Source organism: Thermobia domestica, chromosome 11 (genome assembly GCF_964235325.1).
Source record: "Thermobia domestica chromosome 11, izTheDome1.hap1.1, whole genome shotgun sequence".
Lineage (NCBI taxonomy): Eukaryota > Metazoa > Arthropoda > Insecta > Zygentoma > Lepismatidae > Thermobia > Thermobia domestica.
This window is the reverse complement of record NC_137464.1, coordinates 266,402,155-266,420,376: the sequence shown is the minus strand read 5'-3', so window position 1 is coordinate 266,420,376 and position 18,222 is coordinate 266,402,155. Positions and strand designations below refer to the sequence as shown.

Sequence of the window (18,222 nt, the reverse complement as noted above, 5' to 3'; positions counted from 1 at the left end):
CATCAGTTTTTTCACACTCCGTTTCCTTTAGCCTAAAGGGTATAATCATGGAATGTAAAATTTCCTTCTTGTTTTCGTTTCAATTTTTACCAGCTTGTAATGATTCTTACATCTGAAGAACTACAACGCTTTTAGTTGGTTTTTATTACATTTAGGTGAGTAATAATAGAGGCGTAATGCTTACCTGTGAGTTTGAGGAAGCCAACTAGCGTCAGGCCAATTCCTATGCCAGCCAGAAGGATTCCACTGAGAACAATGCAAGTGAGTATCCGTCGATCCGCCAAGAGACGTCGACGTCTTGCCACCAATCGCCAGTTGTCATGCGGAAGTTTATCCTCTTCCGTTCGGGTACCTCGTCGCTTTTCTTCTCGGATTTTCCGGATTTGTTCTTTGTAGATGAGGAAACCCTGCATCGCGGTGCCAGTGCCCCCTCCGGGGCATTGAGGTTTCGTCTCCAGCTTTAATGTTTCCTACAAACCTTTACTCTTACATACAGACAACTGCTTCGTCATTGGGCGTCTTCTCAATGGTACCTTTGTCTAGTTTCATACATTTCTCAGACGCTGAGAGATTTTGCCTGAAAATAGAACAATGGACTATTAGAATAATACACAAAATAAACAAAATTGTTGTTCTATGAAGTTAGAAGGGTCGTTTACAGTGTAGCGTATGGATGACCGTCCAAGTAGTGCCGTAACTTATGGTTGAGAAGGGAGCAACTGCCCCTCGAGTGGGGATCCCACCTCAAAATACGAGTTTCATACTCCATACGATATGATACTACTAAAAGTGAATAAGAGAATCTGCGATATGTATGATACATCCTATTATAATAATTGTATTCCTCACCCCCTTTTCTTTTTTATTTTATTTTATTTATTTATTTATTTAACAATCATCAGCTACAGCTCAGAGGCCATTTTATACTGGATATCTAACAACAACAACAACAATGGAAAGGATTTGGGAAGGTATCGGCCAGGGCCTGTTTAGTAGGTACCATCCCGGCATTTGCCTGGTAGGACTGAGGAAAACCCTGGAAAACCCCAGTCAGGATGGTCGGCAGCGGGAATCGAACCCACCACCTCCCAAATGCGAAGTCAACGCTCTACCACTTATGCTACTTCGCTCGGTATAGGTATAGGTCAAGTATCAGAAAACGCTGAAACTCTTGTCTAATTATTTTAAATAAGAAGTTCATATACCAGATTTCATGTCCAACCTTCAGAGATTCAGACACATGAACATTTTAAAATAATAATTGTCACCCCTATTTCTCCCCTTCTTTGTCAAAGTTTCAAAAAATCCTTCCTTAGTGGTATCTTATGTCAAAAATTCAAATTTGAACTTTTAGCTTAAGTGGTTTGGCCTGGGCGTTGATCAGTCATTCCGTCATTCTCTCAGGATTTCTTTTACATATTGTCTTGGCCCCTCAGACCCCTGCACTTGCTCCGCCTAGAACATCTCACTTCTCATATCACTAACATACCTCAAATCTCAAGGGATTTTGAGATATGGCCGTTTTATGATAACAATTGCGATCCCTTAGCTTTTTTCATCCCACCTTCTTGCTTCCCTTCTAAGGAAAACATCAAAAAGGGCTGAAACATGGATTTAATTAACATGTCTCTACTCTTAAGGAATTTCTTCATATAACCATGTTGTTACAACTCCCACCCTTATTTCTTCCCGTCTTTTTCTCGCCTTCTAAAAGGAACATTTTTAAAAACGTTGAAACACGTCTGTAATTATTTAATAGTAAAATCCTAAACACAAATATTTATATCTCTAACCTTAAGGGATTTCGAGGTATGACCATCTTATTTTACCTAGGGATCCGCACGAGACGAGTCGAGACAGGATTTTCCTGACAAAATTCGAGTCGAGACACGGCTCTTCCAATAGAGAAATATACATTTTTCGAGTCGAGACATCACTTTTACAGCACATTTTCGAGACGAGACAACCACAAATCTTATCTTGTGCGCATCCCTAATTTTACCAATTACAATACCGACTGTTTCTTCTTCCCGCCTGTTTTCTTTCCTTGCAAGGGAAATATCAACAAACCTTACCAATACCGTAATATTCCCTTAAATTTCATTTTCTTGGTGCATTTTCTTGGAGATGCATCAAATATTTAGATTAAGGGAAGAGAAAAATAATGAAGTTTAGAAGTACCACCACCAATAATAATAAGAAGAATAATAACAAGAATAAGGATAAATGAACATTAATACGATAACAATAAATAATTGGAAATTAGAAAGATGGCTAGCAGTGAGCTTGAGTAATATATTAAATCTTTTGATTGTTTTGTATCTCCATCCTTGATCAGCAGCGATACTATGTAAAATGAGACAAACTGTTCAAAGAAAGTTCTGTCCCGCTGTATGTGTTCGATGCTTTCCCACCGGGAATGAACCTAGGGCTTCATGTACCAAAGACATAGCTGCTATCCGCAAGACCAATGAAGACGGCTATATTAAGTCTGCTCGATAATTTGTGCAAAAAATCGATTTAATCATTGGCTTATTTCTTGATATATTATGTCTAATTCGTTAATTAGGATAATGAAGAAATGATAATTGGAAAACATGCATAAAATAATGAGAGCTCCAATAACACGTGCTAAGACTGTTTCTTTTAAATCAGATATTCTAATTGTCTTTTGTCCAAATATTATTCGGTGATACCTTCTTGCCATACATCGGCGTCGTATGTGCATTATGTGTGTAGAGAAATGTGAAATTAGTTAATGAGATTGTGCACTTTCTTTGTGAGTCCACCGCAGTATTATTCGTTATAAAGTTTCTATTTCAAAAATTGGGAGAGGAGAGGGGAAAGAAATGCTGTAGGAAGCTAGTTTGTTCTCCGTTGAGTTCCTCCCAGCACCCAGCTCCATGAATAGCTTCGGAACTACTTTAATCGCCTGGGATGCTGAATCAGCTGATAAGAGTCTCCTCCAGCGTTCATTGGAGACGCAGTCACTTCTGCTTCTTAGCATCTTGTCTCAAAGATATTCAAGCTACGTCCTCTTCCCGGTCATCAAATAGTTTACCTTTACACGGGATATTTAATACAACCTTCAGAAAACTCGCAGTTGATATTTGTTACATATTTCTGGAAGGGCTTCGTCCCCCGAAGTTAGTTAAATAACCTCTGGAACTTTTTTATATATATATATATACCTCTAATAAGCAGAATTTTCGAAAACGCCCAAATATGTGTTTCTTTATCTATACAAATAAAAATGAAAGCGACTATGTTTGTGATTCTTAATCTCTTGAACCACACGACCGATCTCAATCAAACTTTCAACATTGATGAGATTCAGACCTGGGAGAGTTTTTATCATTTCACTTTAACGGTGCAACTTAGGGAGGGAGACATATTTATAAAAAATAATCGAAAATGACCGATATTAGTGTTGAATCCATGGGTTTGGGGGTCGCTGAGACGAACAGTGATACTTCCGATGCTGTTCCAAATTCAGCCCTTAATGTCCAAAATGAAATGTATTCTCCCTGTGCGAAGAACGGATATTCTGCTAGTTTTTAATTAAAAGTCTATATCTCCTGATTTTCAGTGACTTTCAGATCTCCAACTTAAGCGAACCCCAAATTTCTATATCTTGTGATAAATAAAGGGGAATTTTAATATTAAAGAAATTGCCCCCTTTCCCCTCTTGAGACCGAAATTTTCAACAAAAAAAAAAAACTGTAACAAAATTTCTCTTATTTTTATTTAAGATTTTATATACAGTGTTTCACATCTTCAACATAAGCGAATCTTCACATTTGAAACTTTCTGATTAAACGAAAGAAAATTTGAGTATTTTTATAAATGTCCTTCTTTCTCTTCTTTTGGAGGAGAAGTTTCGAAAATGCTAGAATACGCATTCCCTTAATTTTACTGAAGTGTTTATATGAAGAGTTTCATTCCTCTAACGCCAAGGATTCGTGAAATATATTATTCTTGGCGAAAATTTTGAACTCCTTTTCCCCTCCTTAGAATGGATATTTCGAAAAATCCTTCCTTATCCCTAACTTACTTTCAGACAAAAAGCATAGGCCTATTCTTTCCTTCAAAATTTCACGTTTCTAACTACAGCAAGTGACAATTCAAACATCGCTATATTTCTGTTTTATAAATAAGCTAAACTTTATTCTTGTCACCAAAGGGGCTTTAGAGAGTTGCTAAATTCACATTTTTTAAATAAAAAAAATCTAATTTTATTTTATTTAATTCCTAGAAAAATATGATTATTTTTATCGTTACCGGGAATTTCAAACTTGAGAAAATCACAATTCGTTGAAGAAAACTTGATTTTTTTTTTTCACGAGCCCTAGCACCTCTGAAATTTATCGAAGTTATTCCCCTTTATGTTCCCACTCCTTGCTCCCACTCACTCTATGAATTATCGAATCATAAGGTTCATTTTCGCAGAAACAAACATGTGCTACTGAACTCTAACGTTTACCAAACGAATGTAATCAGTTTTTGTGGCTCGCTTCTCTAATATGTGATTACTCGGCTCATCTAATGATCTTTTAGCTAGAAGTTTCCCAACTAAGACTGTGCAATCATTTGTTGGTATTCTAGGAAAAAGTAGGGAGTCGTTAGGATATCAACAGCATAATACTGGCAGTAAACGAGCAGTACACACGCTGAACTCTTTACGTCAGGTGAGGTTAGATTTACATCGAAGTTGCACTACCCGAGCATGACGTACTGTTACGTGGTGTTATCATGGGGACAAAGATAGAATAAACCGAACCCTGTGGGGCTTCTAACTCCCTTCGCTTTCTGGCGCTCGCTTAGCTGTGTTTCGTGACGTCAGTGAATCACTCTTCTTTTTTTTAACAATAAAGTTGTATGTGCAAAATGGATTAATTACCACGTGTAACTACGGTGGATGGTGGACTAATTACGTCACAACTGGATGGTGCAACTTTAATGTAAAGGACATCTCCACCCAATGCAGTGTTGAATCCCTACTTTCTTGACCGGTGACTACCAGGATCGATATGGGTATGTAGAGAATCGGTAGGCTCTGTAGGTCACGAATACATTGAATTCGATGTCACAAAGTGAAGTGTGTTAGAACAGGAGTCGAAAATCCAATCGACTGTCCCGACCGTATAGTCACTTCTCGAGTCACCGTGTACCACTGGAGAGGCTTCCTGTGGAAATCTTTGGGTCTGTCCTCATCTCCTAACTCTGCTGCGTAATTATATGACGAATATTACCCATGAAACCAGCCCCATTATGCAATAAGATCCTCACAAGAAGTGACAAGCACCGGCCCAGAAGCACGGGTTACTTACTTGTGGGGACGCGTATCTCCGGTGACCGAGAGGCCCCTCGGGCATTGTGAGTATGGGGAGAACGTGCGGACACGCTAGTTTCCTAATATGCAAACTCCAATGTCACATTTGAAGTTGTTCAAGTATCAGGGCCCAAAACAATCAGAGATTGCTGATCGTTCTCGGCTTTTTCGCACCATGCGTCAGTTGGGCTTGGTTTGTGTGTTTATATGTGTCAAGGAACAAATTGAACTGTGCCTCCCCATAACATACTACTAGCTACGGATCTGGCACATAGGACAACCAAGCCCAAGGATGAATTCCAACTGGAACCAAACCAAGCTCAGCTGATGCATAGGTCGAAATAGCGTAGAGCGATCACCAGTGTCTGGCCGTTTTGAGCTCTGGCACTTGAACAACTTCAAATTTGTTTACATATTCGAAAACTAGTGTGTCCACACGTTCTCTCCATACCCACAATGCCCGAGGGGCCTGTCGGTCACCGGAGATACGCGTCCTACAAGTAAGCAATCCGTGCTTCTGAGCCGCTTCTCGTCGCTTCTTGTGAGGATCCTACTGGATCTCTGTGCTTTCATGAGTAATATGCGACATACAATTACAAGCAGAGTCAGGAGATGAGGGCAGACCCAAAATTTCCACAGGAAACCTCTCCAGTAGCGCACGGTGACCCAAGAAGTGACTACACTGTCGGGACCGTCGATCAGTTTTTCGACTCCTGTTCGAACACACCTCACTTTGTGACATCGAAACCAACGTATTCATGACGTACAGAGCCTACCGGTTCTTTACATACCCATATCGACCCTGATAGTCATCGGTCAAGAAAATAGGGAGTCACTGGAGATGCCCTTTAACAGTGGCGGCGCTACAGAGGGCGAGGAGGGCGACTGCCATCCCAATATTTTTTTCTCGCCCCTCCCTGCCCCCGATTTTTCTCTGTACAACCGGTGAATAATAAAAATAATAATATGTACAACTGATAATAATAATATTCAAAGCAAAACAAGTGTGGCTGCCTCGCCACCCCAAAATTTTACTTACTCCCCTGTTGTCCTCCTATTATTACGAGCCTAGCGTCGCTACTGCCCTTTAACCACACCCATTTACGTCGACGATAACACCAGTGTGATGCGCTTCAGTAATGTTTTTTTGTTTCCACCCAAAATGATCGTGACAGTGTCAGTGCAGTGCTGCTTCATCGAATATATGTACGTAGAAGATAGGTTGGCGCAAGTTGAGCAATTTAATCCCACGATACCAATGCTAAAGAGATACAACATTTTTTGTTGTTTTCAAGTTTGATGGTGACTGCGTGTATCATGTTGTTTTCTAACATCTTAAAGACCTGCCATTCAAATTAGCATTTTACAGACTTCCTAATGCCTGGATACTTTACTGACGTCATCACTATTGATAAAAGTGCATGCTTGCTGCGATTCGCGTGTGCTCAAAGCGTGACAAAAGCAGATTTTTAAGCATTTATTACTATCCGTCACTGTTTATGCAAATTTTAGCTACCTGTAACACGCGTTTTGTTTTTCGTTTGTCGCAAAGAAAAAACTCAAGGACGATGTCCTTTAGCTGCTAACATTTTAATTTTTTTTTTAATGGCCATCGTGTTTCTTTACTTCACATTACTAAAAATAAAGTTAAAATAATGCTTGTTATACATTTCTTCAAAAAGTTAATTATACCAACTTACTATTTCTAAATTAAACTGAAAAGATTATCTTAATGTAGAAGGTATTTTGGTATACGTAGTTTGCATTAGCGTCAATTTTCCTGGTACTCAGTTCAAGGTCTTTATTAAATTAACGAAAAAATAAACTTTATCTTATGGCACAAGAGAAAAAAGTTACATATACGCATGCTAATCTATTACGTACATAATATATGCGTATAAGAATAGAACCAAGGTATTGTGCTGAGTTTCTTTTATATAATGTATTGTGTGTACTTAATTTTACTATCATTTAAATCTGAAAACTGTTTATAAACGAAATTTGAAGGCTAGTAGAGGGAAACTGGCAATCTTAAAGAACTAACAGATTTCAAAACTTAAATGCCAAGAATCAGATTTATGGAGCTTCTGGATTTCTGTTCAAAAGATCTTCCTCATCTATTGTTGGTAAAACAGCTCTCATCGTTTTGCAGCAGTTTCAGACAACACATTCCTAAGAAATCCCATTTCGTGAGAGGTTTTGACGGTAATTTTCGAGTAGGCATAAACGGAATTATCATCAAAATTGACAGCATATATGGGAGTTTTCATATATTTATATTGTCGACGCCAATAAAAGGATGTAGGCTAATGACGCTTAAATAAACGTTAAATGAATGGTGTCAAATTTTGTTATTGGAAAGTGCATGTTCGTATGAAAGTGAGTTATGCAGAAACTTGTGAATCTCAAAAGACAAGCAGAAAGAAAAGTAAATTGTACTCTGAAATTAAAAAAAAAAAAAAAAAAATCATTAACGGAGGAAAGTAAATGACCAAACGACAAACAGCCAATTTCTAAAAACATCCACACGAAATAACTAGAAAATGAAATTTGTCTAATTTCACTACATTTAGTAGAAGATTATGGACCAAAAGACGTAATGGAAATATTAAATTGTGTTAATCAAATGTACTTGTTTTCATCAGCAGTTTGAATAGTCTCTTTTCATTAATGAGAATACTTACTAGAAGTTTAGAACATCGAAATATACGAATAATTCTGTGAAATATTGAAGAAAGTGACATACATGAATGAATGTATAATGAAAAGGGGGATGGAGACTTCAGCAGCAAGGCTATATGTCCCCGTCACGATAAACACGGTTGCTCCAACATGGACTGCAACAATAAAACGCTAAAACGAAAATACGAAAAAAAATCGCTGCTAATGAATAACAAAGAAAGGATAAAAGAATAAATAGGCGATGAAAGCAATAACAATAACAATATATAAAAAAAGGAATAAAAAGTAGAGAAAAAGATAAAATAGTTTCAATTTTTATATTTTATAAATTTTGAAAATTTTGTAATTATTATAGCGCATGGAAAATTTAAGAGTAAAATTGGAATTTCTGGCTTTCGAGATAGAATTTTATGAGGTTTAAGGTTGGCATCAGTGAACTCATATGAAAAACATTCTACAATATGTTGGATATATGGGAGTGGCACAAAGTGCTTTCAAATGTAATACATACTGTGACGTAGTAATGAGTGGGTAAAAAAGATAAAAACAGAGAGATGGATGTGATAAACAAGATTACAGTGTAGTTGACCAATATGAAGTAAGAAGATTTAATATTTAGATTGTAATACAAGAAAGATAACTAGATTATTAGATTCGAATAATTTAATGCAACTCGAAATAAATAATGGTACAGATTCTGAATAAACAGGTGGAACAAAATATTTGTGTTATTTGATATTAAACATTTGGCGCAGTCGGTAGGATAAAATAAATCCAACAAGCAAATTATTAATTAGCACAATGATTTTATCGAAACCCGTTACGATTTCGTTACGATGTGAAAATCACGATATTAAATTTATTCTTGATACAGGTGCTATTGTTTCTGCTATTAGTAGGAAGCAAAAACAGCAATGGTTTCAATTAAAACCGGTAATGAAATTTCAATATACATTAAGAAATGCAGATACAACATCCATTGCTACTATGGGTTATATTGAGATCGTGGTTACCTTTCAGAATCAAAACTTTAATCTGCCGTTAGTCATTCTTCAACATGATATGCCAATACCCATAATGGGCCGCGATTGGTTAGATGTTTTAACGCCGATATGGAGGCAGCAATCTGTTGGTAATTTTTTGAACCAAAATATGTTAGCACCTGTGTTGGAAACAAGAAATGACCCAGAATATCTTCATCAGAAAATTTTACAGGATTTTAAATTAGTATTTTCTGAATGTATTGATAACCCAGTGCAAGGATATAAAGTCACGATACCCATAAGAGAAGATTCCATACCAATATTCAGGAAAGCCTATGAAATACCGAATGCTCTAATGGGTGCAGTTAAAGAAAAGTTAGACAAGTTATGTAAGTTAAACATTTTGCAGAAAGTGGAGTTTTCGGATTGGGCGACGCCTATGGTGGTAGTTCGGAAAAAGAATGGGGATATACGTCTATGTTTTGACTTCAAGCAGACAGTTAATCGTTATACGGAAAAGTGTGCTTATCCTATCCCTAAAATTAAGGATATCTTAAATAAGGTGGTGGGAGCAAGGTATTTCGTGGTTTTGGATCTCAGCAATGCGTATTTACAATTAGAGGTGGACGAGAAATCGACTAAATATTTGGTTATAAATACTCCTTGGGGACTTTTTCGACAATCTAGATTACCTTTTGGTTTAAATTGTTCACCTCAAATATTTCAACGTTTTATGGACCAGATACTACAAGAATGTGACGGTATTGCAACGTATTTGGATGATATTCTAATTTGGGGTCAAACTGTGGAGGAGTGTTATGACAGGACAGTAAAAGTGTTAGAAAAATTTAAGGAATTCAATGTGAAGGTGCGTGAAGACAAGAGTGTTTTTTTTAGTCCAAAAATAACGTATTTAGGATATGATTTGGATGGAGACAACATTTCACCGGCTAAATCAAAATTAGAACCTATTTTAAATATTCAGCCGCCAACTAGGGTTCAGGAGTTACAATCGTTTTTAGGAATGGTTAATTTCTACCATCGGCATATTCCCGGTTTGTCTATGAAAATTCCTAATCTGTTGAATTTACTGCATAAAGGTGTGAGATGGAAATGGGAACAAGAACATCAAAATGAATTTGAGTTAATTCAAAGGAGTATTGCGTCAGCACAAGTTTTACATCCTTTTAAGGAAAATGAGGAGGTGTTCATTATGACTGACGCTTCGCCCACAGGTGTAGGAGCTGTACTGTTGAACCGGAGTAATAATCAGTTCCAAACGGTTGAATGTGCGTCTGCAACGCTGTCAAATGCCGAACGAAATTACTCCCAATTTGAAAGAGAGGCTTTGGCAGTAGTATTTGCTGTAAAAAAATTTCACAAATACATTTATGGAAGACCATTTAAAATTCTTACGGACTCTCAGCCAGTACGCTGGATATTTGGGGTGAAAACACCGCCATCCACTATTATGCCACGTCTTTTAAGATGGTATTTGTTGTTAAACAATTACAGTTTTGACATTGTATATCATAAAGATGTTAAAGTGGCAGATTTTCTGTCGCGATTTCCATTGGCCAACTCCACGCAAGATGAAGAGATATCGACCAATTACATAAGTCAATTACAGACATTTCTGTTAACGGAAGATGAAATAGCCGTAGAAATGCAACAAGATAATTGGATGAAGACAGTTTTAAATTGGACAAAACAAGGTTGGCCGAAGAAAATGCCTGCTAATTTGGACTCCAAAGAACATAAGGTTTTTTTTAAGCATAGATATGAATTGGAGGTACAAGGGAACTTATTGTTCTTTCAGGGAAACGTAATTGTGCCGATGAAATTACGGCATGTATATTTAAGAAGATTACATGCAAATCACTTAGGTAGTGAAAAAATGATAAGTATGGCAAAAATGCAAGTGTGGTGGCCTGACTTAATTAATGAGATACATGAGTTTGTTCGGAGGTGTAATTACTGTTATGCAGTGACAAATGCACCTGCTAGAACAAAGTATATTTCTTGGCCAGAATCAAAACAACCCTGGGAAAGGGTACATTTGGATCATTTTTCAATTTTTGGTTTTACTTTATTATTGTTAACAGATGTGTGGTCGAAATGGATAAAAGTATGGGTTGTGAAAAGTACAAAATGTGAGGAAACAATCGAGAAGTTAGAGGAAGTATTTCAATGGGAGTGGCACAAAGTGCTTTCAAATGTAATACATACTGTGACGTAGTAATGAGTGGGTAAAAAAGATAAAAACAGAGAGATGGATGTGATAAACAAGATTACAGTGTAGTTGACCAATATGAAGTAAGAAGATTTAATATTTAGATTGTAATACAAGAAAGATAACTAGATTATTAGATTCGAATAATTTAATGCAACTCGAAATAAATAATGGTACAGATTCTGAATAAACAGGTGGAACAAAATATTTGTGTTATTTGATATTAAACACAATATATATAAGCAATTTTGTTCTGTGGGGATCAATATTAATATCACAAGCGTCAATTTCACCGGATATGTCTGGGACATGTTCCCCCAGTATTTGTAAAATGGTTTTCGTCTCTCCCCTTTATTATTTCAAGTATATTAGGTCAATTATGACCCAAAAGACGCAGTTTGCTACGTTCACAAAACAATATTAAACGAAGTGAGTATGAAAACAAGTAATGAAATTGAAATCTTTAAGTTTTACGTCCCACGTTTTTGCCGGTTAGGGTAAACGAGACGGTGATGATGAGAAATGAGTGAAATGGTGGAATGAAGAAAGTGGGAGGAAACGGGAGAACCCCGAGAAAACCCACGAGTACGGTGTTTGTCCACCACAAAGTCCATACGGCGCGAGCTGGGATCGAACCAGGGACCCCAAGCACCGGAGGTGAACGCTCTACCACTAAGCCACCGCGCCCCCATGAAAACAAATAGCACGAAAGTTTGTATTCAACTGTGAAAAAAGGCAGTCAGTTTTTGGCCCTATGAAGCTGAAGGTGAAGTAAACTGTAAACTAACAAACTGTTCTTGTTTACTGGCTCAGTGGTAGAGCGTTCACCTCCGGTGCTTGGGGTCCCTGGTTCGATCCCATCTCGCGCCGTGTGGACTTTGTGGTGGACAAACACCGTGCTCGTGGGTTTTCTCGGGGTTCACCCGTTTCCTCCCACTTTCTTAATTCCACCATTTCACTCATTTCTCATTATCATCGTCTCCTTTAGCCTAACTGGCATAACCGTGGGACGTTAAACTTAAAGATTTCATTTTTTTTGTTTTTGTTTACATAGCGAGCAGCAAAGCGACTTTAGTTTACCTAAAACAAAAATCAACTAATTTTTTAACTATAGCTACACTGTTGAGCCTCATTGACATTAGTTGTAGACTTGTAGTCCTAAAATCTGTTTTCAAAACTTAATTGTTTCTGTATATTCACTTCACATTATTATTATTATTATTATTATTATTATTATTATTATTATTATTATTATTATTATTATTATTATTTTGTTTTTGGCATACACTTACGTAATATCATTTCTTAAGTTTTAACTAAATTTGTAAAATAAGGTTGAATTTTACTGTTTCAATAAACAAACAAACTGTAAAGTGTCTGTGTGGCGTTTTCAATATCAGTTTTTTTTTTAAAAAAAAAAACGATATCAAAGGTTAAAGTAAAACCCAAAAATTTTAAACTTTTTGCTTGCTTTTTTAACTCAAAAATGATTAGAACGCATTGTACCAAACCGGGAAAGAGCCCCCGGGCCCCCACTTTCCTGAAGGTATTCCATTCACTCTAGTTCTCCCTAAAGTTTAAGTGAGTAGTAGTGGTCCCGTTATGTCCGAATGACTCATCCTCACTCTCTTTCATGACCGGGGTGAAAGGTCAATGACCTTGGCTCGGAGTCAATGACCTAGGGGTACCTATGACCACCCCCTCTAGATTTTGGCAGGGGTACCTTGGCCCACTCCCCTAAATTTTGGCAGGGGTACATAGGACCACCCCTCTTAAATTTTGGAAATTGCCAAATCTAAAAATTTGGTATGGTAGCGTAGGACCATAGTATGTACCTCTATCAGTATTGGGTGTCTATGTCGTTCCCTTTCATGGGTAAAAAATTGCCAAAATTTCATATTTCGGAGGTTTTTGACCTAATTTATCCCCTTGGATGAGGTGTTATTACCCTATATAGTTATATGGGCGTATACAGGGGTCCATTACCTTTCTTAAGACATGGGTATATTAATGCACCCATTGAAAATTTTTGGAGGGGTACCTTGGCCCACCCCTTAAATTTTGGAAATTGCCCAATTTAAACATTTGGTATAATAGTATAGAACCCTAGTATGTATCACTATAAATTTGGGTGGTCAACCTCCTTCCCTTTCATGGGTACACAATTGCCAAATTTTAGTACAACCACGTGTTTGGTCTTTTGACCTAATTTATCACCTTTGATGAGGTGTTATTATCTTATATCGTTATATGGGCGTATACAGGGGTTCATTACCTTTCATAAGACATGGATATATTAATGCACCCCTTGAAAAATTTGGGAGGGGTACCTTGGACCACCCTTTAATTTTGGAAATTGCCCAATTTAAACATTTGGTATAATAGTATAGGACCCTAATATATATTAGTATAACCTCGTTCCCTTTTAGGGGTACAAAATTGCCAAAATATAAACGTAAGCAATACGTTGTACCACGTGTTTTGTTTTTTACCTAATTTATTCCATTGGATGAGGTCCTATTACCTTATATGTTATATGGTCACGTATGGGGATTCATTTCCTATCATAAGACATAGGTACATTTGTGCACCCGGGAGGGGTACTTTGACCCACCCCTTTAATTTTGGAAATTGTCCCTTTTATATGTTTGGTATTATAGTATAGGACCCTAATATAAATTACTATAAATTTTGGTGGTTCACCTCGTTTCCTTTCATGGGTACGAAATTGCCAAATTTTAGTACAACCACGTGTTTGGTTTTGGCTCAATTTATCCCCTTGGATGAGGTCCTATTACCTTATATGGTTATATGGTCATGTATATATTGGTCCATTTCCTATTATAAGACATGGGTACATTGATGCACCCTTTAAATTTTTTAAGGGGTACCATGGCCAACCCCCTTAAATTTTGGAAAATTTCCAATTTGAGCATTCGGTATCATAGTACATGCCTCAACATGTATCATGATAAATTTGGGTGGTCCATCTTGTTCCCTTTCATGGGTAAAAATTGCTAAAATATAAACATAAGCAATATGTTGTACCATGTGTTTGGTTTTTGGCCCAATTTCTCCCCTTTGATGAGGTTCTATTACCTTATATGGTTATATGGTCATGTATATGGGTTCATTTCCTATCATAAGACATGGGTACATTGACGCACCCTTTAAAAATTTGGGAGGGGTATCTTGGCTCATCCACTCGGTTTTAGAAATTGTTTAATATAAGCACTTGATATCATAGTACAGGACTTCAATATGTACCACTATAAATTTGGATGGTCCACATCGTTCCCTTTCATGGGTAAAGAACTACCAAAAATCAAATTTCGGAAGTTATTGACCCCTATTTAGCATGTTATATGGGTATGTACAGAGGTTTATTACCTTTATATATTTATGTTCCCTTTTAAATTTGGGAATTATCAAATAAAATTCGGTAAACGTTTTCTAGGACCCATTGGTATTCCTCTTATGACCAAATATTCAAAATTTAAAGGTTATTGACCGGCTTTATTATTGAATAAGTACAGGATTTATTACTTTTTCATAAGACACAGGTGTATTTGTGTACCAATCTTGAATTTTGGGAGGGGGTACATTTCTTATTGTCATATCAATAATTGGTAATTGTTCTTAAAATTGGATAGTATCTCATTCATTGGGTAAATCATTGTCAAATATGAGTATGATCACGTGATCAGTTATTAACCTATGGTGGGATTAGGAGTCCAGAACATTGATACATTGAAACTTTGTAGGATAATTTGAGAATTGTCAAATGAAATTACGTCATTGGTTTTGATTATTCCCGCCAAATATAAACGTAAGCAAGACGTTGTACCACGTGATTGTCCTTGATGAGGTAGTGTACAGGGATTCATTTCCTTTGTTGTGGTACTTCTTAAGTTTGAGTACACACACTTCTAGAAAACAGTTGGTTCTACTCAGGTAAACAATTGACGGACATTATTGACCTTATTGAACATATAATGATATGATTAATTCTAAGACTTAGGTATATCAAGAGAAGTATTCTTTAAATTTGGGAATGGTGATAAACAGAATGTTAACATAAGGCGCGAAATTTGAAACAATACATTGAACTTTAGTCACAGCTCATAGTCTAAGATCATTGGTGGTGATTGATTTGAAATCTGATAGCTAACCTTATTGAATCTTATGACTCATAGACGAAAGGCAATACATGCTACAACAGTTTGAAATTTAATCATAAGGTGATGTAATCTGACACTAGCAAAGTTATTGTTAATGCAATTTGATTGGCTGATCACTATCTTTCCTGCAATCTGATTGGTTGATCACTATCTTTCGTGCAATCTGATTGGTTGATGATTTTCAAATCTTTGCTGCATTCAGTTTTAAGTTTTGTTTAACATTTAAAAATCTTGGTTTCGTTCAACATTTTGCACTCACTGATAAATATGATCAAAACCGTTTATTTGTTAATCGAATAGTTAAAAACCGGATAAAGTTTGACGGTTAATCGTGAAACGTAAAATTTTTTGAAACTTTTTGTTTAAAAATTCTTGCTTTCAAATTTTTGTTTGAATTTTTTGTTTCAGAATTTTATTTGAAATTTGTTTCAAAATTTTTGTTTAAAAATTTTTCGTTTGAAATATTTAAAAAATTTTTCGTTTCAAAATTTTGTTTAAAATTTTTTGTTTGAAATTTTTTCGTTTCCAAATTTTTTGTTTGAAATTTTTTTCGTTTCAAAATTTTGTTTGATTTTTTTTCGTTTGAAATTTTTTTGTTTGATTTTTTTCGTTTCCAAGTTTTTTCGTTTCAAAAATTTTGTTTCAAATTTTGGGTTGACATTTATTAAGTTTGTGCACTCATTAGTAAAGAACCGGAACTGTTTAGAGCAAAAATCTTTGACAACATTTTTTTTTCATGATGCAATAGTACACGTCAGAATATGGGACTGTACTTGAAATGAAAAAACACAAATCATTGAAATGGATCATTTTATTACACTCCACATACATCCATACCAGATAGTGGTTCTGGATATTGTCGATACAATGTATTTTGAACTTCTTGCACTAGTTTGTCTTTAGCATATAATTTTAATTCCAATTGAAGTCTTTTAAGGTCTATTGCAATATCAATTGGTGGAAACTCAATGTCCATTTGATCACAAATAAACTGTTCATCAATACAGGTGTGCACCCACGAACGATGTTGACAACCATCACAATATCTAGATACATGTTGTACAATATGCATAACACATTTTTCAAAATAGTACTTTTTTAGAAATATACTTGTTTTGTTGCACACTTCCACTGCATGTTTCACACACTGAAATACGCTGATGAATTTGTTCCATTCTGTTTCCGTTAGATACACCATATTGCGAGGGACATGGAATGTACTCTTTTTACGTAACAGCACCATCTTTTCTTCGAGGACTGTACGCAACACCACTTCATGATTTGAGCCTAATGATTTGACTATGGTCACATTTAGCTCATCATGAAAATAGTCATTTATTTGATCGATTCGTGAACATAATATTTGCCATTCTTCACAGGTCAGTTGTACACCAAATTGTTCTGCTTTGCCCAATCGAATCACTGGTTCAAATGTTCTAGCACTGATACCAATTATCACATGTTTTGTTTGAAATATATTTATTGAATAATAGCTTGCGAAGATGAACTCTTTATCGTTAGAAATACACATCTTTCCGCCTGAAACGCACTTGCTCAAATGATTTCGTGGGATGACACTGTATTTGCTGGTTTATAGTTATTGCTGACGTCATTGGAAAGAAATGTGCTGACGTTTGAATTCATGATTTCATCACAGTTGCTGACGTCATCCTGACAAACCAAATTCATAGATCGCATTCTGCATACAGCTACGTCTGACGTCAAAGGAATGTGCTGACGTTTGAATTCATGATTTCATCACAATTGCTGATGAAACCGGCTGTGTACTAAATTCAAATTGATGACTTCGACCCAAGAATCCTTTGTAACATAAAGATACAGATCCAGTATTTAAGAAACGCAGCAGTTCTTCTTGTTTTGATGCTTCCATGGGTAAATATCTTGCTGGTAAAATTATATTCTTATCATTTTCAACCTTCACTACGATTCTTAATCCACACTTTGTAGGGATTTTTTGGCTAGCTAAGATTCTATAAGGTACATTCTGTTGTAAATCAGTAATCTTGGTAAATGATTTCATCACATCACGTGTGTTTAGAAATTGCAGACAAGTAGCCATGATGACGTTATCATGAATACAAACTCGAATGATACTTATATATGATGCAAAACTGATGACGTTGCATTATCATGTTCTGACGTGTACTATCGCATCATGAAAAAACAATGTTGTCAAAGGTTTTTGTTCTAAACACTTCCGGTTCTTTACTAATAAGTGCACAAACTTAAAAAATGTCAAACCAAAATTTTCCAAACAATAATTTCAACCAAAAAAGTTTACAAATAAAAATTTCGAACAAATATCTTTAAAAAAATTTTGAAAAAAATTTCTGAAACGAAAAAAACTTGGAAAGGAAAAATTTCAAACAAAAAATTTCAAACGAAAAAAATTCAAACAAAATTTTGAAACGAAAAAAATTTCAAACAAAATTTTGAAACGAAAAATTTCAAACAAAAAAATTTAAACAAAATTTTGAAACGAAAATTTTTTTAAATATTTCAAACGAAAAATTTTTAAACAAAAAATTTTGAAACATAAATTTCAAACAAAATTCTGAAACAAAAAATTCAAACAAAAATTTGAAAGCAAGAATTTTCAAACAAAAAGTTTCAAACAAAAAAATTTCAAACTAAAAATTTTACGTTTCACGGTTAACCGCCAAACTTTATCCGGTTTTTTAACTATTCGATTAACAAATAAACGGTTTTGATCACATTTATCAGTGAGTGCAAAATGTTGAACGAAACCAAGATTTTTAAATGTTAAAACTTAAAACTGAATGCAGCAAA

The 18,222-nt window shown here is 35.7% G+C and overlaps 1 protein-coding gene across 1 annotated transcript in view; it reads right to left on the bottom strand.

Annotated features, from left to right (window-relative positions):
* LOC145663811 (uncharacterized) overlaps positions 1-18,222 on the bottom strand; it is an 82,546-nt gene that overhangs the window by 9,720 nt on the left and 54,604 nt on the right. The window contains exon 2 of the mRNA XM_081729903.1: positions 185-577. Within this exon, the coding sequence (XP_081586029.1) occupies positions 185-413 (229 nt within the window). The 5' untranslated portion in view covers positions 414-577. The remainder of the gene's footprint in view (positions 1-184; positions 578-18,222) is intronic.